This window comes from Mobula birostris, chromosome 1, assembly GCF_030028105.1.
Source record: "Mobula birostris isolate sMobBir1 chromosome 1, sMobBir1.hap1, whole genome shotgun sequence".
Classification (NCBI taxonomy): Eukaryota; Metazoa; Chordata; class Chondrichthyes; order Myliobatiformes; family Myliobatidae; genus Mobula; species Mobula birostris.
In genome coordinates, this window is record NC_092370.1 from 74,579,004 (window position 1) to 74,604,533 (window position 25,530).

Genomic DNA, 25,530 nt, shown 5'->3' on the forward strand with positions numbered 1-25,530 from the left:
GATCCTTGGTAGACCTCCACGCCTTGGTTCCATTAAAACATGTTTTCCCACCAGATCTAATCCTACGACCCGTGCTCTCCAGCGTCTACCCCTTCATCTCCCGCTGAGCAAAGACAAAGACCCACACCGTGTCAGTCACAAAGTCGCTCCCCCTAGCCTTCTCTAGAACCTTCTCCCTGTTCCACTCCACTGATTGGATGGCCCACATTTCTAAGCATCCCTTATTTCTAACAGTGACCCAAACATTGCCTCTACAGAAAAACTATTACCTGAAACACCCTACAACATTAGCAGTAAACCTTCACCAGGGCATTATACTGCACATACATCCACTGTTGCCCATGTGCTTAATCAGTCGCAGTTTTATGGCAAAGAGAGAGCCACTGTTGAAAAAAATTCACGTGAAATCTCAGCTAGTTTTTGCCAGAAGGCATGTGGGAGACTCTGAAGTCAGCTGGAAGAAGGTTCTATGGTCTGATGAAACCAAAATCGAGCTTTTTGGCCATCAGACTAAACGCTATATTTGGCATAAGCCAAACACTGCACATCATCAAAAACTCACTATCCCCACTGTGAAGCATGGTGGTGGCTGCATCATGCTGTGGGGACACTTCACTGCAGTAGGCCCTGGGAGGTTTGTGAAGGTAGAAGGTAAAATGAATGCTGCGAAATACAGGGAAATCCTGATTCGGTCTGCAAGGGAACTGCAACTTGGGAGGGGATTTGTTTTCCAGCAAGACAATAAACCCAAGCATAAAGCCAAAGCTACACAGGAATGGTTTAAAAACAACAAAGCTAATGTCCTGCAATGGTTAGGTCAGAGTCCAGACCTCAATCCAATTGAGACGTTGTGGCTGGACTTGAAAAAGGATGTTCACTCATGATCCCCATGCAATCTGACAAAGATTGAGCAATTTTGTAAAGAAGAATGGGGAAAAATTGCAATGCCTCGATGTGCAAAGCTGGTAGAGACCTATCCACACAGACTCAAGGCTGTAATTGCAGCCAAAGGTGCATCAACCAAATTCTGACTTGAAGGGGGTGAATACTTATGCAATCAATTATTTTGGGCTTTATATTTGTAATTAATTTAGATCACTTTGTAGAGATCTGTTTTCACTTTGACACGAGAGAGTCTTTTTCTGTATTTCAGTGTCAAAAAAGCCAAATTAAATCCACTGTGATTCAATGTTGTAAAACAGTAAAACATGGAAATTTCTGGGGGTGGAATAAATAGGCACTGTAAGATAGTAGTGCAATTGAGTCACACAAAAAAAAATAGTCCAAATTCCTGAGTCCATGAATGTTGCAGTAGTCTGCAGTCGAACACAATATAGCTTGTCTTCTGCCGACTGAACACCGGAAGCAGCACTGGCTCCAGCATGAACACTATGCCACACTGTGGAGTGCCTGACTCCAACGCCTCCCAGGTGACTACAAACCAGCAATACTGTGGGTTGAGGCCTAGTCCTTGCTATGATTGAGGCCATGCAGCTCCTTTGCTGTTCATAAAGAAACCAGTGAACTGCACTTGCAGCATTCCACACCACCAATGTCCAAAAAGGTCATGCGATCACAAGGAAAGTGACTAAGACAATCACTCGCTGTTGGACTGCACAGCTCCTTCACGCACCAATGTCTCTGTCACAGGCAGCATTGTGGTCCTTCAGTTTCTCCGCCAACAAGCAACTCACTGATGGGGTAAGACCTGCAGTACTTTAAGTTCTTAATGGGCTTCAGGGTCTTGCGATCATAAAAAATATGTTTAAAAAAGACAATAACACATTTGGTTGACCCTGTAGAAGAAGCTACATCCAAGTACATCGCCATCTCATTGGAAATAAATGATTACCAATCTCCTTCCTAATTGTTCGCTGCATCTTATGTTTCTTTTCATTGCCTTGTATATCAGCTCACCTAGGCCACTTTGAAGATTAATATCACTTTGTAACTTTTTGAAGAACACCCTGCTTCTCTGTGTCCTTAACTGGATGATCTTTCTTTTTCCCCAATTTGATCTAAAATCCGTAAAGCATGCACCACCAGGGTCAAGGACAGCTTCTATTCCGCTGTTATAAGACTATTGAACTGTTCCATAGTATGATAAGGTAGGCTCTTGATTTCACAATCTACCTCATTATGGCCTTGTACCTTATTGTCTGCCTGCTCTGCACTTTCTCTGGAACTGTAACACTCTATCCTGCATTGTTATTGTTTTCCCTTGTATTACCTCAATCCACTGTTGTAAGATCTCTGAAGAAAGCAATTTCCAAAATTGACTCCCAGTTCTCGAACTTCCCAGCATCAAAAGCATCCTCATACCATGTCAAAATCTTACGTAGAAGTGATAGAAGGTGCCTGTGATAACCATATATATGTAACACCATTACTGGTATATCACCCTGCACTGGAGAAAATTCATTCAGTAACAGATGCAGTTGAGGTGAGCAGACAAAATGGGACTACTACCAGGATTTGGGATCTTGCTTCCTATCTTCATCCAGATTGGGCACTCACTGAATGGTGCAGTTTTATGAAGTAGGATCGGGAATGCGACCTTGCACAGTAAGGTTCATCAGAAATTGCATGAGTAAAAGAATAGAATGAAGACACTTACCAGAACATAAAGACCGCCACAATTCCAAAAGTCGTCAGTAACTGTACCATCAAGATGGTATAAACCTGTTGGGAAGACAAGAATCCAAGGAAATCAGCTAGGCATAAATACTGTGACAATAAATATTCTGCCACAATTCCTTCCCTCAGCAGAGGCAGGCAAGAGCTGGTGACTGAGAGAGTGAAAGAGAGACAGGCAGGGAATTAGAAAATCAGATAAAAACTGAGGGAGAGTGATAGCATATGTGCATATGTTTGTGTGGCAGAAAGATGTGAGTAAGAGAGACAAACTGACAGAGAGAATTTCAGGGTCTACTCTTTATGACCCAGAGACTGGCAGTCTCCCAAGTACAAACTCACCTTCCGTACAAACCTGTGCCTCACGATCTGGTTGTTCCAGGCCTCTGCAGCAGATGTCTCTATGCTCTCACTGTTGCTGGGCTGAGAGTATGGAGAGAGTGTGGCTGACACATATCCAGAACTGCTTCCAGGATCTGGATAGCAAAGCAAAAGGAAATTCTTGAGTATTTGGTTAGACCCCAGCTTGTAATTTATTTTTGGTGCTTTGGTTGTTATTTTATTTTTGTTTAGTTATTTATTTTCTGGAATTGAGATACTAGTCTGTCCTGCTTATCCCTAACATCTTTGAGAAGGTGGTGGTAAACTGTACTGCTTCTAGTGAAGATTCTCCCACAGTGCTATCCATTCCAGCGACAATGAAGAACCAATGATGCTCGTCTATAGCTAGTAACCAAATTTATGCACACATAGTCTGTATCCCTAACAGCCTTTGAGAAGGTGGTGATGAGCTGCCTTCAGAGTAGCTGCAGTAAGAGCTGTATTATATGCAGTCCCAAGATTTAGATGATGAATGAATATGAAAAGGGATATACGGTGCCTATAAAAAGTATTCAACACCCTTGGAAGTTCTCATGTTTTATTGTTTTGCAATGTTGAATCACAGTGGATGTAATTTGGCTTTTTTAACACTGATCAATGGAAAAAAGACTTGTTAAAGTGAAAACAGATCTCTACAAAGTGATGTAAATTAATTACAAACACAAAATAATTGATTGCTTAAGTATTCATCCCTTTTAATATGATGCACCAAATCATCAGTGGTGCAGCCAATTAGTTTTAGAAGTAACATAATTAGCTAAATGGAGATCACTAGTGTACATTCAAGGTGTTTCAACTGATTGCAGTAAAACGACACCTGTCTCTGGAAGATCCAACTGCTGGTGAGTCAGTATCCTGGCAAAAACTACACTATGAAGACAAAAGAACACTCCAAGAAACCCCACAAAAAGGTTAATGAAAAGCACAAGTCAGGAGATGGATACAAGAAATTTTCCAAGTCACTGAATATCCCTTGGAGTACAGTTAAGTCAGTCATCAAGAAATGGAAAGGATATGGCACAGCTGTAAATCTGCCTAGAGCAGACAGTCTACAAAAACTGAGTGATTGTGCAAGAAGGGGACTAGTGATGGAGGCCACCAAGAGAACTCTGGAGGAGCTATAAGCATCAGTGGCTGAGATGGGAGAGACTGAGATACAACTGTTGCCCGGGTGCTTCACCAGTCACAACTTTATGGGAAAGTGTCAAACAGAAAGCCACTGTTGAAAAAACACTCAGATGAAATCTTGGGTAGAGTTTGCCAGAAGGCATGTGGGAGACTCTGAAGTCAGCTGGAAGAAGATTCTATGGTCTGATGAAACCAAAATTGAGCTTTTTGGCCATCAAACTAAATGCTATGTTTGGCATAAGCCAAACACTGCACATAATCAAAAACACACCATCCCTACATGAAGCACGGTGGTGGCAGCATCATGTTGTGGGGGTGCTTCACTGTTGCAGGCCCTGGAAGGTTTATGAAGATAGAGGGTAAAATAAATGCAGCAAAATACAGGGAAATCCTGGAGGAAAACCTGATGCAGTCTGCAAGAGAGTGGTGACTTGGGACAAGATTTGTTTTCCAGCAAGACAATGACCCCAAGCATAAAGCCAAAGCTACATACAAATGGCTTAAAAACAACAAAGTTAATGTCCTGCTGTGGCCAAGTCAGAGTCCAGAACTCTGAATTGAGAATTTATGGCTGGACTTGAAAAGGGCAGTTCACTCATGATCCCCAAGCAATCTGACAGAGCTTGAGCAGTTTGGTAATGGAGACTGGGGAAAAATTGCAGTGTCCAATTGTGCAAAGCTGGTCGAGATGGATCCACACAGACTCAAGGCTGTAATTTCTGCCTAAGATACATTGACTAAATGCTGACAAAGGAGGTGAATACTTATGCAATCAATTATTTTAGTTTTATATTTGTAATTTAGATCACTTTGTAGAGATCTATTTTCCCTTTGACACAAAAGAGTATTTTTCTGTTAATCAGTGTCAAAAAAAGCCAAATTAAATCCACTGTAATTCAATGTTGTAGAACAGTACAACATGAAAACTTCTGGGGTGTGGGGGTGGTGGTGAATACTTTTTATAGGCACTGTATTTCCAAGTCAGGATACTGTGCAACTTGGGGGGAACCTGTGCCATTTATTCTCAGCTTCAAGGTGATAGAGGTCAGACTTTTGAAAGGTGCTGTCAAGGAGGTTTTGGGGAATAATCCTGAAGCCAGGGTGTGCCTGTGGTGGACTGAGCAAATGCTTAGGGTCGCAGATGGAATGGCAATAAAGTCGATTGCTTTGATCTAGTGCTATAGGAGATGCTCTCATCCAGACAAATATTCAATCACACTCATGATTTATGACTTCTAGATATGGAAAGTCTTTGTAGAGTCTGTGGCCTGGCAATGCTATGGAAAGTGATTGGAGGCTTGTCTTTCTCCAAAGCTGTCGAAAATTTTCCCTCCAACTATCTACCAATGATCCTTTGCTTCATTATCTTTCCAGGAAATGCATTCCAGATCACATCCTGCTATGTACATACAGCCGATTTGCAGGGATCATTTCGTACTAAACTGTTATTCTCAGTTTTGCAATGGACTGGTGGTTCACTTTCCGACAGTATAGTCAAGTTCTGCAATTGCATAATAAAAATACAAAATGTTGAAAATAATTAGCAGGTTAAGACAGTATCTGTGGTGTAAGAAACAGGGTTATCATTTCAAGTCAGTGACCTTTCATCAGAACTCTCTAGCTCTCTGCACTGACGTTGTCTGCCCAGTTGAGTATTTTCCTTTTTTTAATCTCAGATTCCCAGTACCGGCAGTTTTCTATTTTTTGTTTGCTGAGAACAAATACTTACAGAGGCCAGGTTGTGCAAACACCCAGTTTGGAGGCTGACTCATTGGCTGCTGGCCTGGATACGGCTGCTGCAGGGAGTAGGGCTGTTGCATGGGGTAAGACTGCCTGCCAGTGAACATTGGTTGGTGGCCTGTGATTGGATGCTCTCTACTTGCAATTGTTTCATTGTCGCTTGGTGTTACTGAAGGAAGTTGCATGATTCAATAGTCATTGGCTTTTTAGTGGGATACCAGTATGCTAGGAAAGAAAAACAGAAATTCACTTTGGCAAGTTGCTCAACTTTTTGAAACAAAGCATTGTATATTGTTTGGTAACTTACACGACAACTAATTAAGTACTTTACAAAGCGTGATCATTGTAGTAACTTGGAAACATGACAACTAATCAAGATCCCACATACAACACGATGTGACAGTTGGTTGGAAAATAAATATTGTGTTCTCCTATTTCTTCATCTGGATTGGTTTCAACCTTCAGAAGTTCCATTGAGCCAGCTTGGATGTTTGCTGTGCTCATTACTATAGATTTATCTTTAACAAAGATTGCACTTCCATAAATTTGGCTAGGGGTGTCAATAGCCAAGTGCATTCCTGGCACATAGGGTTGGGTGTTCAGCCTATGAGTTTCTTGTATGCACAAGATGTCCGGTTTTAAGTTTGCCAGGATTTCTGCTTTACTTTGGCTGAAGCCTTCGATGTTGTGGCTAATGATTTTCATGATTTCCAGTGGGCCGAGGGTTCATCCTTTTACCACCCACTGGATCTCTTGGTCTGGCACGTAATGTCAGGATTGGTCCCCTTTCGGATTAACAAGGTCACAGCGTGACCATTCCTGACTCGACTAAATGGTCAACCAAATAACAAGGAATGGAGGCGAAAGAAAAAGCAACATCAGGAGATGGAGTCAGCTCTCTCTAACGGGATTAACAACTTCCCACCTCTCACCCTAGAAGAATTAAAGGATGAAGTATCACAGCTAAAATCCAACAAAGCTGCTGGCATAGATGGGAGTCTTAATGAATTCCTTAACCATCTTGGATCTAAAGCACTCCACTGGCTTCTGTCCCTTTTTAACTGTTGCCAAAGATCATTAAAAATACCTAAGAAGTGGAGAAGAGCCAAAGTTGTCGCTCTCCTAAAACCCAATAAAGACCCCAACATTCCTAAAAATTACAGACCGATTTCCTTGCTCTGCACCCTCTATAAACTCTACGAGAGACTCATACTGAAAAGAATATCCCTCTTGGTCGAAGGTCTCCTAACACCAGATCAAGCCAGGTTCGGGCCAGGCCACTCTTGCTGTGGTCAGGTATTGAACTTAACCCAGTATATTGAGGATGGCTTTGAAATGCGACAAAATACAGGGGCAGTATTTGTTGAATTAACAGCAGCATACAACATTGTGAATCACAGAGGCCTTCTACTGAAGTTATCTAAAATGTTAAAGAATGAAATCACAGTTAAAGTAATAAGAAGCCTCCTAGAAAATCGCAGATTTTACGTAAAAATGAATGGAATTAAGAGTAGGTGGCATCCACAAAAGAACAGACTACCACAGGGATCAGTCCTGGCACCTCTACTATTTAATGTTTACACAAATGACCAACCAACCTTTCCTAATACACACAGGTATTTCTATGCAGATGACCTATGCATAGCAACACAAGCTAATTCCTTCTAAGAAGTTGAAGTATGACTTACAGTAGTCCTCAAAGCAATGACGCAGTATTATGAAAAATGGTCTCTGAATCCAAATCCATCAAAAACTCAAGTGTGTGCATTCCACCTGAGGAATTGAGAAGCAGCTCGGAAAATCAAGATCTTCTAATGTGGGAAGGAGCTCGACCACTATCTGACTCCAATTTACCTGGGTGTGACACTGGATAGGACGCTCTCATTTGCCACCCACATCCAAAAAGTCCGAAGGAAAGTTGGCTCTCGCAATTCTCTCTTGAAAAAATTAGCAGGCACGAAATGGGGAGCTAATGCTCGCACACTTAGATCAACTGCCCTAGCACTCTGCTATGCACCTGCAGAATACTGTGCACCTGTGTGGGGCGGTTCAGCCCATGCGAAGAAAATAGACCCGTTGCTTAACAAAGCCTGCTGAATAATCATGGGTACACTGCACCCCACACCCACTAACATCATTTACAGACTTGCAGGCATTTCTCCCCAGAGATCCGAAGACACACAACAACAAAAATTGAAAAAGATAAACAGAACTTGGATCCACGGCACTCACTACATCATCACGTGCCAGTTTCCAACCGCCTAAAATCAAGGAAAAGCTTTGCTACAGTGAAGGAACTACTGCAAGGAACATCCTCCCCAAACATACAGGATTGACCTCTGGCAACAAACAGAAGCCAGAATCCCACCAAACAATACAGTGCAAGACCCCACAGAAATGTTACCAGACGGGCCACTGCTTGACAGACAGAAGTGGTGCACTCTCAACAGAGCGAGAGCGGGAGTTTGTAGGACGGGAGACAAAATGGTGAAGTGGGGTTTAAAGACCAGCAAATCCTGTGAGTGTGGCAAAAGGGTGCAGAACATTGAACACGTTCTGCACAACTGCCCACTCTCACCTGATTTAGCTGACACTGTCCTGCTCAACACCAACCAAACAACAATAGAGTGGCTGGCTGTCTTGTGTGATAAGCTATGATGATGATCTGGATTGGTATGGCCACTGCTCTGTATGCAACCACAAGAAACTGCAGAGAGTTGTGGACACAGCTCAACAAGTCACAGGAATCAACCTCTCCTCTATGGACTCGTCTATACCTCACTACCTCAGTAAAGCAGTCAGCATACTACTCCACCCAACCCAATCATTCCCTCTTCTCCCCGTCCCATCAAGCAGAAGATACAAAAACCTGAAAGCATGTACCTGCAGGCTCAAGGACGGCTTCTACCCCACTGTTATCAAACTCTTCAGCTGACCTCTTGTACAATACAATGGACTCTTGGCCTCACAATTGTTATGATCTTGCACTTTATTGTTTACCTGCACTGCACTTTTTTTGGTAGCTTTACACTTTATTCTGCATTGCTATTGTTTTTCACTTTGTTTTAATCCCAATGCACATCAGTAATGATTTGATATGTACAGACAGTATGCAAGACAAGCTTTCACTGTATCTTGGTACATGTAACAATAATAAGCCAATATCAATACCAGTACAGCACCCTGTGATCTTTAGTATCAGGTTTATATCATATCTAAAAGATGGAAACTTCGACTGTGCAGATCTCACTTAGAATAGTTCCTCCAATAGCATGGCATTTGCTCAGTCCATCTCCTTCAAGATCTTAAGAAGGCAGGAGAATGGGGGTTGAGAGGGATAATAAAATTAGCCTTGATGGAAAGGTAGTCTTATGGTCTTATTCTGTTCTATGACCCTGCTTTCACTTCTGCATCTCCATACTATAACACTCAGTTCATAACAAGAGGTGTTGTTTTGGGAGCTGTTGTAATGCAGACTTACTGAGCTGATTTCTGGAATGTTTGTCCTGCAAAGAGAGACTGGTAATGAATAACCTATACACACTGGAATTTAAAAAATTATAGGTGATATCAGAGATAAAAAGAATGTTAAAGGAATTGACAGGTGATGTAGAGAGGTTGTCTCTTTTAATTGGATAACCTAAAGAAGAGGTATCATGTTATCGTGAGTTGAGATTTTTTTTAATGTAAGAGATGTAAATCTTTGATTTTTTTATTTCCATGGTCCTCATGGTATCACAAATTGGTAAGACAACTGGTCTGCCCATGACTGCAAGAAACTGCAGAGTTGTGGACACAGCTCACCATGTGACAGAAACTAACCTCCCTTCTGTGGACTCTGTCTACACTTCTTGCCATCTCAGTGAAGTAATCAGCATAATCTAAGACCCCTTCCTCCACCCACCCAGGTCTTTTCCTGTCGCATTGGGCAAAAGATACAAAAGCTTGAAAGCATGCACTAATAGGCTCAAGAACAGCTTCTACCCAACTGTTATAAAACTATTGAACAGTTCCCTAGTATGCTAAAATGGACTCTTGACCTCACAATCTAACTTGTTATGACCTAGCACCTTATTGTCTAACTGCACTACATTTTCTCTGTAATGATAACATTTTACCTTTTGCTACCGTTTTATCTTGAACTATCTCAATGTATTCTGTAATGAACTGGTCTGTATGAACGGCATGCATGAGAAGTTTTCCACTGTACCTCAGTACATAATAAACCAATTTACCAATTCAAGGCTGTGACAGTGAGATTTTTGTACATTCAGGAATCTAGAGGAAATAAGGTAAAGTGAACCATTTTAAGTGAACAACCTCCAAACAGGTTTATTTCAGATATCCAGCTTCAGGATGTTGTTTTTAGAGGGTGTGGGGTTAGATGGGAAAGAGGACCTGTCGCAATGATCAGCTGTGATCCTACTGAATAACAAAATAGGATAGAGAGACCATCTTATCTTAGTCTCACAAGTATAACATCAATATATGTATGCACAGAGTCATTTACTTCATTACTCTTTATGACATCTTACTTTTGGTTGTCACAGTGTACATAATTCATGTACAGTATGCCCTTAATTCCTTGGGTGTTACCTATGTCCATCACAATAACATTGTTAGGCAGAATGTGGGGACTGGGAAAAGCAACTGTTGATTTCAGATTAATGACAATCCATCAACATCAATAGCTTGATGTCATGGGAAAAAGATTGAGAAGAGTATAGATGGGAGGAAGACAAGGTGGGGGAATGAGGGGATACATATATATGTACATACATACAGATCGAGCACCCCTGATCTGAAATACTTGGGGCCAGAAGCATTTTGGATTTCAGATTTTGGAATATTTGCATCTATATAATGAGATACCTTGGGAATGGGACCCAAGTCTATATATACAGGTGCAAAGGATGTTGGTGAAGTGCCCCAAGAGAGGTAGAGGACAGGTGGTGGAGAAGGAGTGCCAGGAGTGGAGAGTAGTGTGGATGCAGACACCTGGTCCTGAGACACCAGGCAAGGCCACTTGATTCCAAACAATGGTTTATTGATCATTACAGAATGTTTCTCTGGTGCTCCTTACTCCCTCCCCTCTCCCTTCCCTTTTCCTGACCATGATTCACCTTCCCCTCCCCTGCCCCTGTCCCCTTCTCACTCTGTCGACAACAAACACCCATATTACAATCAGGTTTATCATCACTTTGTTATGAAAGTCATTTTTGTTTTGTGTCAGCAGTACAGTGTAATACAGTATACAGTACCAATACATACACACAGTACTGTGCAGGAGTCTTAGGCACCTGTAAAACAATTATGCAAAGTGAAGAAGCTTTCAAAAATAATGAAAAGTTCTAAATATTAAAAAAATACTCTAAAGAGCTGTAAATAGTTAAAAACTAAATCAAATCAATAATTTGCGTAACCACCCTTTGCCTTTAGAACTGCATCAATTCCCTTGGGTACACGGTTGTGCAGTTTTATAAGAAAATTGGCTGGTAGGTTGTTCCAAGCATTTTGGAGAACTTGCAACAGTTCTTCTGCAGACCTTGTCTGTCGCTTCAGTCTCTCCAGATAATTCCAGACAGCCTTGTTGATGTTGAGAGCAGGACTCTGTCGAGGACATACCATCTGCTGCAGGGATTGTTTTTCTTTTTGCTGAAGATAGTTCTTTGTGACTGTGGCCTTGTGTTTGTGGTCATTATCCTGCTGCAGCATGAAGTTGGTACCAATCAGACACCTCCCTGATGCTATTGTGTGTTGAATGAGAATCTGCTTGTACTTCTCAGCAATGAGAATTCCATAAATTCTGATCATATCACCAACACCATTTACAGAAATGTAGCCACAAAACTGCAGGAAACGTGTGCTTTCCTTCACTGTTGGCTACAGGTACTCATCCTTTTAGTGTTCTTCTACGGACAAACAGCTTGAGCCGAAAATGTCAAATTTTGACTTGTCAGTCCGGAGCACTTGTTGCCATTGTTTGGAACCCCCGTCCTTGTGTGTTTTTGTGCACAGGTGATTCTCTTGACTTTGTTATACTTTGGAGGAATGGCTTTTTGGCAGCAACTCTTAAATTGAGACCACTTCTGACAGGACTTCTCCAGACTGTAGAGGGGTGTATTTGGGTTCCAGTGGTGTGTGTATAATATATATATATATATATATACACATATATATACACACACACATAAACAATCATATAAAAATGTACTATATATGTACTTACATATATGCAATTTTTCTTTTTGCACCAAGTTAATTTAACTTTATAAATCTATATACTTAACTGTGTTTTTGTTTTTATTATGTATTGCAATATACTCTTGCTGCATAACACAAATGCTTAATCATACATGCACACAGAGCAGCCTCGTACCCCAATGAAACAGAGACATGCCTGCCCTAGCATGCAAAGCCAGCTCTGATGGACTGGGTGGATGAGATCCAATGGTTAGGAAGACAGTTCTGCAATGCTCAATGGAGAGTGAAGAGTTCAAGGGGTGGAGCACCATAGCCAGGTTTGGCAGGAACCTGTTATAGTAGTTGACAAATTCTAAAAGAGGCCACAACTATGACATGTCCTTAGGCCTTCGGGAGGCTAGTGCCCGTGATGGAGCTGACTGAGTTTACAACTTTCTTCAACATTTTTTTGATCCTGTGCAGTGGCCTCTCCATACCACACAGTGATACAACCAGTTAGAATGCTCTGCATGGTACATCCGTAGAAATTTGCGGCTTTGATCATGTGCCTATTCTCCTCAAACTCCAAATGAAATATAGCCGCTGGCGTGCCTACTGTGTAAGTATGTTTGACCCAGGGTAGATCTTCAGAGACGTTGACACACAGGAACTTGAAACTGCTCACTTCTGATCCCTCGATGAGGACCGGTGTGTACAATATTCCCTCGACTTCACCTTCCTGAGGTCCACAATCAATTCCTTGGTCTTACTGACACTGAGTGGAAAGTTTTAACTGCAACACCTTGATAAGGAACTGGGTCAGGGATGAGGTGGTGAGTGAACGTGAGTAAGGGGTCAAGTGGCTTGGGGATCAAGGGCGGGGCTGAAGGGTTCGGGTTAAGCGCAAGAGGTTAATGGTTCACGGATCAGAGACGGGGTAAATGGTTGAAGTCAGGATGAAGGGTCAATGGCTTAGGGATGACGAGCTGAGAGGTTAGGAGTAAGGAGTGAATGGGTCGGGGATCAGGAACAGAGATTCAATGGGAGAGCTGAAGGCCCCCAGGATGAGGGGACGGGACCCTGAATCCGGTTCCCTATCCACTTACCGGGAGACTTCGCTAACCGAAAGGCTCCGCTGATTTTACGCACCCGCCCACGGCCGTTGGAGAGCCCACGACTGTACTCCGTTACCCGGGCAACAGCACGGCACCCTGGGTACTGTAGTTCACCACGCAGAGCGTGACGTTAACGCCACTGATCATGAAAGGCGCTGGCTGACGACAAGTCGCCGGCTCTTGTAACTCCCAGAGTGCAACGTGATCTGCAGTGGGTAGGAGTATTTTCTTGGGTCTTTATATTTTATTATTATTTATTGAGATACAGCGCAGAATAGGCTTTTCGAGCCGCGCCGCCCAGCAATCCCCCGATTTAGCCCTAGCCTAATCACGGGATAATTTACAATGACTATTAACCTACCAACCTTTGAACGGTTGGAAACCGGAGTACCCAAGTTTTGTATCAGAATATCGCTACGTGTTGTCATTCATGATTAATTTCAAAGTATAAAATACTTCCCCCCCCCCATCCTCCTGTGTAAATTCACAAGCAGATTTACATAACTCAGCTACATTTTAGGAATTAGGGGAAATGTAAATTGGGAAGTTGATATTTGTGAAATTAATAAATAATAAGTGGTCGCAGTTTTCTTTGATGTAGAGAAAGCTTATGGTATGTAATGGACGCAAACACGAGGAAATCTCCAGATGCTGGAATTTCAAGCAACACATAAAAGTTGCTGGTGAACGCAGCAGGCCAGGCAGCATCTCTAGGAAGAGGTACAGTCGACGTTTCGGGTCGAGACCCTTCGTCAGGACTAACTGAAAGAAGAGCTAGTAAGAGATTTGAAAGTGGGAGGGGGAGATCCAGAATGATAGGAAAAGACAGGAGGGGGAGGGATGGAGCCAAGAGCTGGACAGTTGTTATGTTATGGACTCAAGGATTGCTGCTTAAACTGGAAAAGATTGGAATAGGTGGTAGAATGTTCAGTTGGACTTAAGATTTTTTAAAATGTGATAAATTAGGGTGAGAACAACATTCTCTAAGGAATATGAATTAGACAAAGGGAGACTACTGGGGAGTGTGTGTAGCCCACTCCTTTTTAATATTATGATTAATAATACTTTTAAAAGTATTCGTTCAGATATTTCCAAATCTTCCCAAATGATTTTCCCAAATGTGGAAGAGAGGCAGGAATAAAAATTATAGAACTAGGAAAATGCAGGCAGCTGTTAATAAAGTAGAGGAATGGGGTCATGGGGGGTGTTTAAATTTTCTGTTGCAAAGACTCAAATTGTTTATTTTTCTAAAAGGAACATTACACCCACGATTGATCTCAAGTTGTATGGTAAATCTCTTAAACACAAGTCAGTGATTAAGTTTTAGGTATGTGGATGGACACAAGGTTAACATAGAAGATCCATGTGAATAAAATTCTAGAGGAGTGTAAAAAAGCTCGTATTGTGCCCAGGTGCTCAGTTGAGTGTGATTGTGATGTGTGTGGTGGGTTACTTAAACAAATCTATGTTGCTTTAATCAAATCTGTCTTTGATTATGAACGTGTTTCTTATGGGCCAGCCCGACCAGCAGTCTTAAAACTCCAAGATAAAGTTGAAGCTCAAGCATTAAGATTATGTTGTGGTGCTATTAAACCACTCCCAATTTCGGCATTACTGGTAGAAATGGGTGAAGTACTTTTACATCTATATAGGTTACGGTTAGCAATAGTTTATTGGGTTAAAGTAAGAGGACATAAAGTTGGTCATCCAATATTGGTAACATGAGTAGAGTGTTGGGAGCATTGTGTTCGTAAGGTCTTCAGTTTTGAGTGGATGGGAAATGAATTGGCACAAAATCTTGGGTTGTTTAATGTGGATTATGGTTCCAGTGTACCATTTTCTGTCACGCCTCTATGTTTTTTCCCTTTGCCTGTGGTTGATTTTGGCCTTCAGGAAAATATCAAGATGAGGAGTGATTGTTTATCAGCGACACAGGAAGTTCAGCATTATATACAAGGCAGATTGTATGGATTCTTACACATCTACACAGACGGTGCAAAATATCCAGTGACAGGTCACCCGGGTGTTTCTGTTCATGTTCCAAAGTTTCAGCTGACTATTAAGAAAAGATTATCAGACAAAGTATCAGTATTCACATCTGAGATGGTTGCTATCATTTTAGCGTTGGAATGGATCGAAGAAGTATGCCTTAATTATGTACTTCTATGCTCTGATTCATTCTCCGTCTGGATATCTATTTAAATAGGTGCTTCAAATTGTAGGCCAAACATTCTTCTTGAGATTGGACATGGGTTGAGGCTCTAGTCCTCTGTATACATGTCATAAGGGTTCCTGCCTATATAGGGGTTGAAGGTGGCAGACATTCTTGCCAAGCAATCACTCAAGTTAAGGATATAAATGTACTGGTGCCTTTGCATAAGGGGGACATGAAAGCCATATTGTATTTAATAAGTCGATTCATTCACTGTGGCATTAAAGTTGGGATAAGGAAAAGAAAGGATAGCATTTATATAAAATTCAGAGGATGGTGGGAACTCAACTGTGAGATGGATATAGAAGGAGGGAATAAGATAATACTTACATTTTTACATACTAGCTTGAATAATTCCCCGTTCAGAATTAATTTGCATGATACTGGCATCTGTAGGGAGTGCACTTGTCAAGAAATGGTGCAGCATATATTGTTTAAATGTAGTTCCTATGAGGGGCAAAGGAAACATCTAATTGCTAAATTGGGATCTTTAGGACAGATGCAGTTTAACATGGAAAATTTGTTAGGATATCACTGTCACCATAATGACTGCAAGTGCGTATTTAACTCTCTGAAAAACAGTAGGCTTTTTGCTATTATGAGTTTTTTGGGGATGGGATTTAGTGGGTATAGTTCCTGTTTCTTTGCTCCACACTCCCAACTCAGCAGGTAGCAGTTATGTATGTCATGTTGGTCTGCCAACCGCCATTAAACTTAACACCAAGAGGAGTAAGAATTATGGGAAACGTAAAGCAACACACACGAAATGCTGGAGGAACTCAGCAGGTCAGGCAGCATCTATGGAAATGAATAAACTGCCGACGTTTCTAGCCGAGGCCCTTCTTCATGACTGGAAAGGAAGGGGAAGACGCCAGAAATGTAATTACCAATGTAGGAACTATAGTACAGCAAATACTTGAGAAACTATCAAGTCTCCCATATTGAACTACAAATCCCAGAAGGCTTAGAGAGGAGCGGTATTATCTGGGGAACTCCAAATAGCACCAGCTCGCAGCTAGGCAATGCGAAGAGGGCTGCGCCACGCAATGCTCAGTGGGAAGTGTAGTGCCTTTGGTGATCTCGCCCCCCCAACTGCAAGGAGACCGGAAAAAGGGATAAACTACAAATCCCAGAGGACCAAGCGCGGCGCCGGTTGCGTTTTGCAATGCGTCGTTGACGAGAAGCAGAAGCCGGTGGGCACGCGGTTTTCTCTGACGGGAGTGACGGTAAGGAGAGAGCAGGCGGGCAGGCACCGACCTCAGGTGAGGAGGCGCTCGGCAGCTTATCATGAAATCGCCATTCAGACCGGGTGGGATGTTTAGTTAAGTCTCAAGGATTTTATTGATGTGAATGTATTCAGTCAGTGACATCCGCCACTGAATGTGTTGGGGTGGGGGGTGAAAGTGCCGGCGCGGCTGTGGGGCACAGGCCTGGACGGTCTGTTATGGGTTTTGGGCCTGCCACGGCTTCCCGGGCTCCCGGGGATTCCAGGCTTTGGATGGATGGATGGAGGGTTGATGCGGTATATGCCTTCTCCGGGTGCTCCTTAGCTCTGGGACACTACCATTGCAGCACTGAGGGAGCGCCGCCCTGCCAGCGCTGTTGTTTGCGGGTGGGGGGTAAGAGATAGCGCCGTCCCCGACCCGACTCTCAGAACATTTTGACCTGTTGCTGATTATAACCTATTGGTTGCAGTGACCTCGTGCAACCCACAGTAAACGCAGCCATTTGGCCTCCTTTGTCTCTTTATGGTGGGCCCTCTGTGGAGTATTTGCTTGGTCAGAGGGTGATGAAACTTTGCCATCCGGTGGAGAGCTCGCTGAGTGATCCTCAGAGTATCAAAGAGTTAGTATAGGAGATCGGTACTGAGTTTAGTGATTATTGTGTTCTTAATTTATGATAGAGCAGGTACGTGTGGGCTATTCCTGCAACAGAGGTTTTTAATTCATGAGGAGGATGAGGAAAGAATGTTAGTAAGGTAGAGCAGAAGATTAGACATGTAAACACGAGGAATTCTACAGATGCTGGAAATTCAAGCAACACATCAAAGTTGCTGGTGAACGCAGCAGGCCAGGCAGCATCTCTAGGAAGAGGTACAGTCGACGTTTCCGGCCGAGACCCTTCGTCAGGACTAACTGAAGGAAGAGTTAGTAAGGGATTTGAGAGGGGGAGGGGGAGATCCAAAATGATAGGAGAAGACAGGAGGGGGAGGGATGGAGCCAAGAGCTGGACAGGTGATTGGCAAAAGGGGATATGAGAGGATCATGGGACAGGAGGTCCGGGGAGAAAGACAAGGCGGGGGGGGGGGCCCAGAGGATGGGCAAGGGGTATATTCAGAGGGACAGAGGGAGAAAAAGGAGAGTGAGAGAAAGAATGTGTCTATATAAATAAATAACGGATGGGGTGCGAGGGGGAGGTGGGGCATTAGCGGAAGTTAGAGAAGTCAATGTTCATGCCATCAGGTTGGAGGCTACCCAGACGGAATATAAGGTATTGTTCCTCCAACCTGAGTGTGGCTTCATCTTTACAATAGAGGAGGCCGTGGATAGACATATCAGAATGGGAATGGGATGTGGAATTAAAATGTGTGGCCACTGGGAGATCCTGCTTTCTCTGGCGGACAGAGCGTAGTGTTCAGCAAAATGATCTCCCAGTCTGTGTCTGGTCTCGCTGATGTATAGGAGGCCACATTGGGAACACCGGACACAGTATATCACCCCAGCCGACTCACAGGTGAAGTGTCGCTTCACCTGGAAGGACTGTCTGGGGCCCTGAATGGTGGTAAGGGAAGAAGTGTAAGGGCATGTGTAGCACTTGTTCCACTTCCAAGGATAGGTGCCAGGAGGAAGATCAGTGGGACAGATACTTTATTGATCCCAAAGGGATTACAGTGTCACAGTAGCATTACAAGTGCACAGATAATATAAATGTTAGAAGAGAAGGAAGAAAGAATAAAAAAAAAGTTACCTTAAAAATAAGGTGTACAAGATTTACCATACCTGAAAGACAAGTTGTTCCTATTTCTTGACGCCTCCAATGGGAACAGTTTATTTTAGCATATCCACTCACTGAATATTGAAAGTAGTTGTCTCTATCGTGGTATAGAATGTTGTGATTTACGTGTGTACACATACATATGACTGCATACGTTGTTGCAAAATAATTATGGGTACAGTCTTTGTGTTTGGGCAGTATTTCCCTTCCTTATTGCTTGTACATAAAGATTTTTAGTCCTCATGTTGTGAAATGGATGTAAGAAATTTTAAAAAGTTCTAATTCTATAATTTTTTCATGTAATCACAACATTTTTAAATTTGGTCACTGTATTAACTGAGTCTTGCAATTTCCAGATTTTGCAGTGTAAATATTTAGGCTTTGTTTATAATAGGACTAATTTTTATTAGTTGGACAAGCTGCAAGTCATTCTCTGACTTGCATTGGTTTCTTGCAAGGAACCTTTCCAATATTTTTTTAAAAAAAGATGAAGTATTGGAAAATTAATTTAGATAATGCAGATGTATTACCTTTGAAGTTCAGACCAAAGATGTGCATGTTGTTAAAATATAATGTGATAGCTTAATTTTTGCTTAAGGTGACTCAACTGTAGACTTGTCAGTTAAGTCGTGCAGGACACGCAATCTACATAGATGCCCATTCATCAGTGTACACAATTATGTTTCATTTATTTTAAAGTTCAAGATGTATTTTCTGTAATAGTTTTACCATGGCTAGTATCTTGGCTAATGGACAGGTTTATCAACCTTGCCTCCATCCACTGACTCACAGCCATCTGGACTATACCTCTTTGTGCCCTGTCACTTGTAAAAATGCCATCCCCTTCTCTCAGTTCCTCCATTTCTGCCACATCTGCCCTCAGGATGAGGCTTTTCATACCAGAACATATCCCATTCCTTCGAAGAGATATCCCATTCCTTCAAAGAAAGGGGCTTCCATTCCTCGATCAATGCTGCCCTCACCCGCATCACTTCCATTTTGTGCACATCTGCCCTCACCCCATCCTCTTGCCATCATGCCAGGGATAGTGCTCCTTTTGTCCTCACCTATCACCCCACTAGCCTCCACATCCAGCACAGAATTCTCCATAACTTATGCCATTTCCAATGGGATCCCACCACCAAGCACATGTTCCCTCCCCGTCCCCACCCCCGTTTTCTGTTTTCCGTGGGGATTACTCCTTTGGTGACTTCTTCGTCCATTTGTCCCTCCCCACTGATCCCCCTCTTAGTACTTACTCTTGCAAGCGGAACAAGTGCCACACCTGCCCCTGCACCTCCCCCCTCACTACCATAACACTTCACCTGTGAGTCTGTTGGGGTCATCTACTGTATCGGGTGATCCCGGTGTGGCCTCTAGTATACTGGTTAGACCCGACGTAGATTGAGAGACCACTTCATCGAGCACCTTCACTCTGTCCGCCACAAAATGTGGGATTTCCCAGTGGCCACCCATTTCAACTCTACTTCCTATTCCCATTCTGACTTGTCAGTCCATGGTCTCCTCTACTGCCACACTTGGATTGGAGGAGCAACACCTTGTATTCTGTCAGGGTAGCCTCCAACCTGATGGCATGAACGATTTCTCAAACTTCTGGTATTGTCCTCCCCATGCCCCCGCCCCACTCTCCTTCACCATTCCTCATTCCTGTTTTCCCCCTCTCACCTTACCTGCCCATCACCACCCTCCTGTGCTCCTCCTTTTTCCTTCTTCCACAGTTTCTGTCCTCTCCTATCAGATACCCCCTTCAACAGCCCTTTATCTCTTTCACTAATCAATTTCCCAGCTCTTTACTTCAACCCTGCCCCATCCCCCTACTCTGATTTCTCCCCTTACTTTCCAGTCCTGAAGAAGGGTCTCAGCATGAAACATCGCTTTTTCCATATATACTGCCTGATCTGCTGAGTTCCTCTGGTATTTTATGTGTGTGGTCTATGGTAGGACATAGAGGATCTGGTCATTGTTTTCAGTTTTATTTTGGCATGAAACACAGTAATATTGCTAGTGTGGTATTATTTACAGCGTCTTATAGACCAACCCTTTGTTCACATAAGTGAGCATTACAAATGAGACTTTTGGTTAATTTAAGTGAGAATTTTTACTTGTGAATCATATGCTCTTTTTTTCCCACAGTAGTGGTTAATTTAACTGAGAATTTTTATTTGTGAATCATATGGTTTTTTTCCCCACAGTAGAGCCCAAAAAAAGAGGGATAACTGTAAAGCATGAAAAACTTAAAAATTCAAAAACTGAAATGTCAGCAATTCGAAAGTATTCATCCCCCTTTGCTCAGTACTTGGTTGAACCACCACGTGCAGCTATTACAGCCAGTAGTCTTTCTCTCTTCACCTTGTTATAAAATCTAATCAGTTGGTATCTCGCACAAATCCATTCTGGCTCTCCCTAATTAAGCCATAGTTTCCAAATGCTCATATATCCTATTCTTCGCCGCCCCCGCCCCCGCAAGAATTTTCTCCAGCAATTACTCTACAACTGATATAGTTCCCAGGATTTTCCCTTGTTCCCTTCTTAAATAGAAGTACAACATTAGCCACTCACCAGTTCTCCAGGACCTCAGCTGTGGCTAGAGAAGACACTAAGATATTGGCCAAGGGCCCTGCAATCTTGCCTCCTTCAGTAACCTGGGGTAAATCCCATCAGGCCCTCGGAACTTATCCACCTTAATACTCATTAGAAGGCCCAACATCACCTCCTCCTTGATCTCTAAACTACCCTAACTTATTTATACACTCTGCACTGATCTCCTTGTCATCCTTATCCTTTTCCTTGGTTAATACTGAAGCAAAGTACTCATTAAGTACATCACTCACATTCCTTGCATCCAAGCAAATGTTCCCTCCTTTATCCTCAAGTAGTCCTATCCTCTTAGTAGTTATTCTCTTGCTCTGATATATGTATAGAATGTCTTGGGAGTCACCTGAATCCAACTTGCTAAGGACTTTTCATGGCCTCTCCTGGCTTTCCTAATTCCCTTCTTTACTGGCTTTGTACTGCTCACATGCTTTGTTTGATCCTAACTTCTGAAGCTTTACATACTTTTCCTTTATCTTGACTAAATTCATTACCTCTCTGGACATCCAAGGTTCTTTTATCTTTTGATCGCTGTCCTTCCATCTCAACAGGAACATGCCTTTCCTGTACTCTGTGCAATTGACCTTTAAACACCCTCTACCTGTGTGATGTGGACTTGTCAGAGAAAAGGTGTTCCCAACTAAAGCTTCTTTGTTCTTGCCTAATGCCCTTGTAATTTGTCCTACTCCAAATTAAGACTCCCACAAGGACCATACCTATCCTTACCTATAGCTATCCTGAGAGTAAAGAAGTTGTGGTCACTTCTCTAACTGTTCACCCATTGAAAGGTCAGTCACCTAGTTTATTACCCAATACTAAGTCCAGTACGGCTCCTCAACTCACTGGTTTGTCGACATACTGATTTAAGAAATCTTCCTGGATACACTTAATAAATTCTGTCCCATCATAATCCCTTGCACTAAGAAATCAAAATCCCCCATGACTGCAACCATATTATTTTTACACATTTCCCTAATCTGGTTACATATCTGTTCCTTAATGTCCTGGTACCTATTAGGAGATCTGTAGTACAATGTGTTTGCTGTAGTACATTGTGATTGCACCCTTCCTATTCCCGAGTTCCACCCAAACGGAATCAGTGTCTGACCCCTCCATTATGTCTCCTCTGAGTGCAGTTGTGATACTGTTCCTGATTAGTAGTGCAACAACCTTCTCTATTTTTTCTAAAACTTCGAAAACCTGGTGCCTTAATCACTCATTCCTGCCCCTCTCAACCAAGTTTCAGTTATGGCTACAACATCGTAATTCCATGTATTGATCCATGTTCTAAGTTCATGGGTCCCCAGAAAAGGTTCCAATGATCCAAGAACTTGAAACCCTTTCTCCTGCACCATCTCCTCAGCCACTCATTCATCCGTGCTTTCGCCCCATTCCTACCTGTACCAGCCCATGGCACAGGAAGTAATCTGAAGATTAAAACCTTGGAGGTCCCCTTCAGTCCCTTTCCGAACTCTATATTCTCACTGCGTAGGAACTCTTTCCCCTTTTCTGCCTATGCCATTAGTGCCAATCTACACCATGACCTCTGGCTGTTCACCACCTCCCTTGAGAATATCCTGCAGTCATTCAGATACATCATAGACTCTTACACCCGTGAGGCAACACACCATCCTGGTGTCTCTTGGAGCCACAGAACTTCCTTTCTGTCTCCCTGACAATATGCCCGATCCGTTTTGTTGTTTTTTTTGTGTAAGAGGAGGGTTTGGGGAGGGGGGTGGGTTAATGTGTCTGATTTGTTTTGTTCATTTTTTTGTGTGGGAGGAGGGGTATTTGAGGTTTTTAGCTATGATATCTATGTGCTAGGACCAGGGCAGGTTATTAGTGATGCTCACTCCTAAGAACTTAAGCCCTCAACCTCAACATTGTTGATATAGACAGGAGTATGTGCACTGCAATTCTCTCCCCTTCCTGAAGTCATTGGCTCTCTTGTTTTGCTTACATTGAAGGAAAGGTTGTTGTCATGACACCATGTTACTGCGCTCTTTATTTCCTTCAGGTATTCCAACTCATCATTACTTGAGATGTGGCTCACTTTGGAGATTTCACCTGCAAACTTGTCGATGGACTTGGAGCAGAATCTGGCCACACAGTAATGATTGTACGGGGAGTATAGGAGACTGAGGATGCAATGTTGTGGAGCACCAGTGTTAAGAATAATAGTGACAAAGATATTGCTCCTATCCTTACTGACAACAACCTGTTGGGTAGGAAGTCAACTATTCAATTGTAGAGGGATGTGTTGACTCCCAGGATCTGGAATTCGATGATGAGTTTGCTTGGAGCAAGAGTATTGAAAGTGGAATTGTAGGCAGTAAACAACAGTCTGATGCAGTTGTTGTCCAGATGCTCCAGAGAATGCTAGAATAGAGCTGGATAATTACAGGTGTGTACAAAGGGCCTATAGGATCACTGGGGACCCGAGTCACCCCAACCACAATCTATTCCAGCTGCTATGATCCGGGAAGTGGTACCACAGCATAAAAGCCAGGACCAACAGGCTCCGAGACAGCTTCTTCCACCAGGTTGCCAGACTGATGAACTCATGCTGATTTGAGTGTACTCTATATTACGTTGACTGTTCTATTTATTATAAATTATTATAAATTACTATGATTGCACATTGCACATTTAGCTGGAGATGTAATGTAAAGATTTTTACTCCTCGTGTGTGAAGGATATAAGAAATGAGGTCAATTCAATTCAATACTGATCTGTCACAGACCAAGTTTATTTATTTAAGGTGGTCATCATTTGGTCATATCAAATGTAACCCAGTCACTGGTAGACCAAGGGTCCCATCCTCTGAGAAAGGAGTAGTAAAACCATTGGAATCCATCTTTCTGGCTTCACACACATTGCCATCTTATCATTGTTGCTGGGTTGAAATCCTGGAATTCCATAGCTGACATCATCATGAGAGCACCTTCTCCACAAGGTTTACGGGGAAGGTCAATGTTGTCCAGTGTGGAGAAGAATATCTGCTGTCTTTGCTGACTGTGCTACCTTACTGCAGTCCTTTAATTTTAGCACAAGTGGTTTGTTAAATTATAGAATACAATTCTGGGCCAGTTTGATTTAATAGCAGATACAGTGAACATTGAGTTTTTCCACATGAGTACATAGTGTCTGATGGGGTCACATTGTTAGAAGAATAGGTTAAGTTATCTTGCTTGGTATGTCCTGACTTTTCTTGTCCTCACACTCATTTAATCTTTGGAGTTTCATCCCTTGAATCAGAAAAATTAACGCGCAATAAGAAAGAAATGATAGCTCTGGACTGGGTGCAGTGCAGATTCAAAGTTCAAAGTATATGTAATAGTCACCATAAAAAGCCTTGAGATTCATTTTCTTGCTGACATTCACAGGAAATACAAGAAACACAATAGAATCAATGAAATGCCACACCCAATAGGATGGACAAGCATCAATGTGCGAATACTAAAAGAAAAATAAGTGATCAGTTACGAGGACATGAGATGGAGAGTCCTTGAAAGTGAGTCCATAGGTTGTAGGAATAGTTCAGCGATGGGCTGAGTAATGTTGAATGAAATTAAAGTTCAAGTTGAAATTGAAGCTATATAGGACTCTGGTCAGACCCCACTTGGAGTACTGTGCTCAGTTCTGGTCGCCTCACTACAGGAAGGATGGGGAAACCATAGGAAGGGTGCAGAGGAGATTTGCAAGGATGTTGCCTGGATTGGGGAGCATGCCCAATGTGAATAGGTTGAGTGAACTTGGCCTTTTCTCCTTGGAGCGATGGAGGATGAGAGGTGACCTGATAGAGGTGTATAGGACGATGAGAGGTGTTGATCGTGTGGATAGTCAGAGACTTTTTGAAACGACTAGCATGAGAGGGCACAGTTTTAAGGTGCTTGGAAGTAGGTACAGAGGAGATTTCAGGGGTAACTTTTTTACACAGAGAGTGGTGAGTGCCTGGAATGGGCTGCCGGCGACAGTGGTGGAGGCGGGTACGATAGGGTCTTTTAGGAGACTCCTGGATAGGTACACGGAGCTCAGAAAAATAGAGGGCTATGGGTAACCCTAGTAATTTCTAGGGTAAGGACATGTTTGGCACAGCTTTGTGGGCTGAAGGGCCTGTATGGTGCTGTAGGTTTTCTATGTTTCTAAGTTTGTCATTCAGCCATAGATGAATACGCATGATTAAAGCAAACAAAACAGTGTTACTTCAGGGCCAAGGTGCAAAACACGGTACCAACAGTCACACAGCACAAGGCACTCATAACACATATAAGGTAGTGAGCACATACAGTGCCTATAAAAAGTATTCAACCCCCTTGGAAGTTTTTGTGTTTTATTATTTTATAACATTGAATCACAGTGGATTTAATTTGGCTTTTTTTGACATTGATCAACAGAAAAATATTCTTTTGTGTCAAAGTGAAAACAGACCTCTACAAAGTGATCTAAATTAATTACAAATATAAAACACAAAACGATTGATCGCTTAAGTATTCACCCTCTTCAAGTCAGTATTTAGTAGGTGTACCT

At 42.5% G+C, this 25,530-nt stretch overlaps 2 protein-coding genes across 5 annotated transcripts in view; one reads left to right on the top strand and one right to left on the bottom strand.

Moving 5' to 3' along the window:
- The window catches only part of faim2a (Fas apoptotic inhibitory molecule 2a), a 41,953-nt gene extending 28,692 nt beyond the window's left edge, over positions 1-13,261 (bottom strand). For both annotated transcript variants that reach the window (XM_072263326.1, XM_072263236.1), the window contains exons 1-4: positions 13,173-13,261; positions 5,873-6,108; positions 2,977-3,110; positions 2,618-2,682 (exon numbers count right to left, since the gene is read on the bottom strand). In XM_072263326.1, the coding sequence (XP_072119427.1) occupies positions 2,618-2,682; positions 2,977-3,110; positions 5,873-6,068 (395 nt within the window). In that variant the 5' untranslated portion in view covers positions 6,069-6,108; positions 13,173-13,261. The remainder of the gene's footprint in view (positions 1-2,617; positions 2,683-2,976; positions 3,111-5,872; positions 6,109-13,172) is intronic.
- A 77-nt stretch (positions 13,262-13,338) lies between these two features.
- abcf2a (ATP-binding cassette, sub-family F (GCN20), member 2a) overlaps positions 13,339-25,530 on the top strand; it is a 60,423-nt gene continuing 48,231 nt past the window's right edge. The window contains exon 1 of one of the 3 annotated variants that reach the window (XM_072257158.1): positions 13,339-13,396. The gene's annotated coding sequence lies outside the window, so the exon portion shown is untranslated. Of the gene's footprint in view, positions 13,397-16,534; positions 16,656-25,530 lie in introns of those variants that run through there. The other 2 variants (XM_072257151.1, XM_072257143.1) reach the window with 2 other exon arrangements.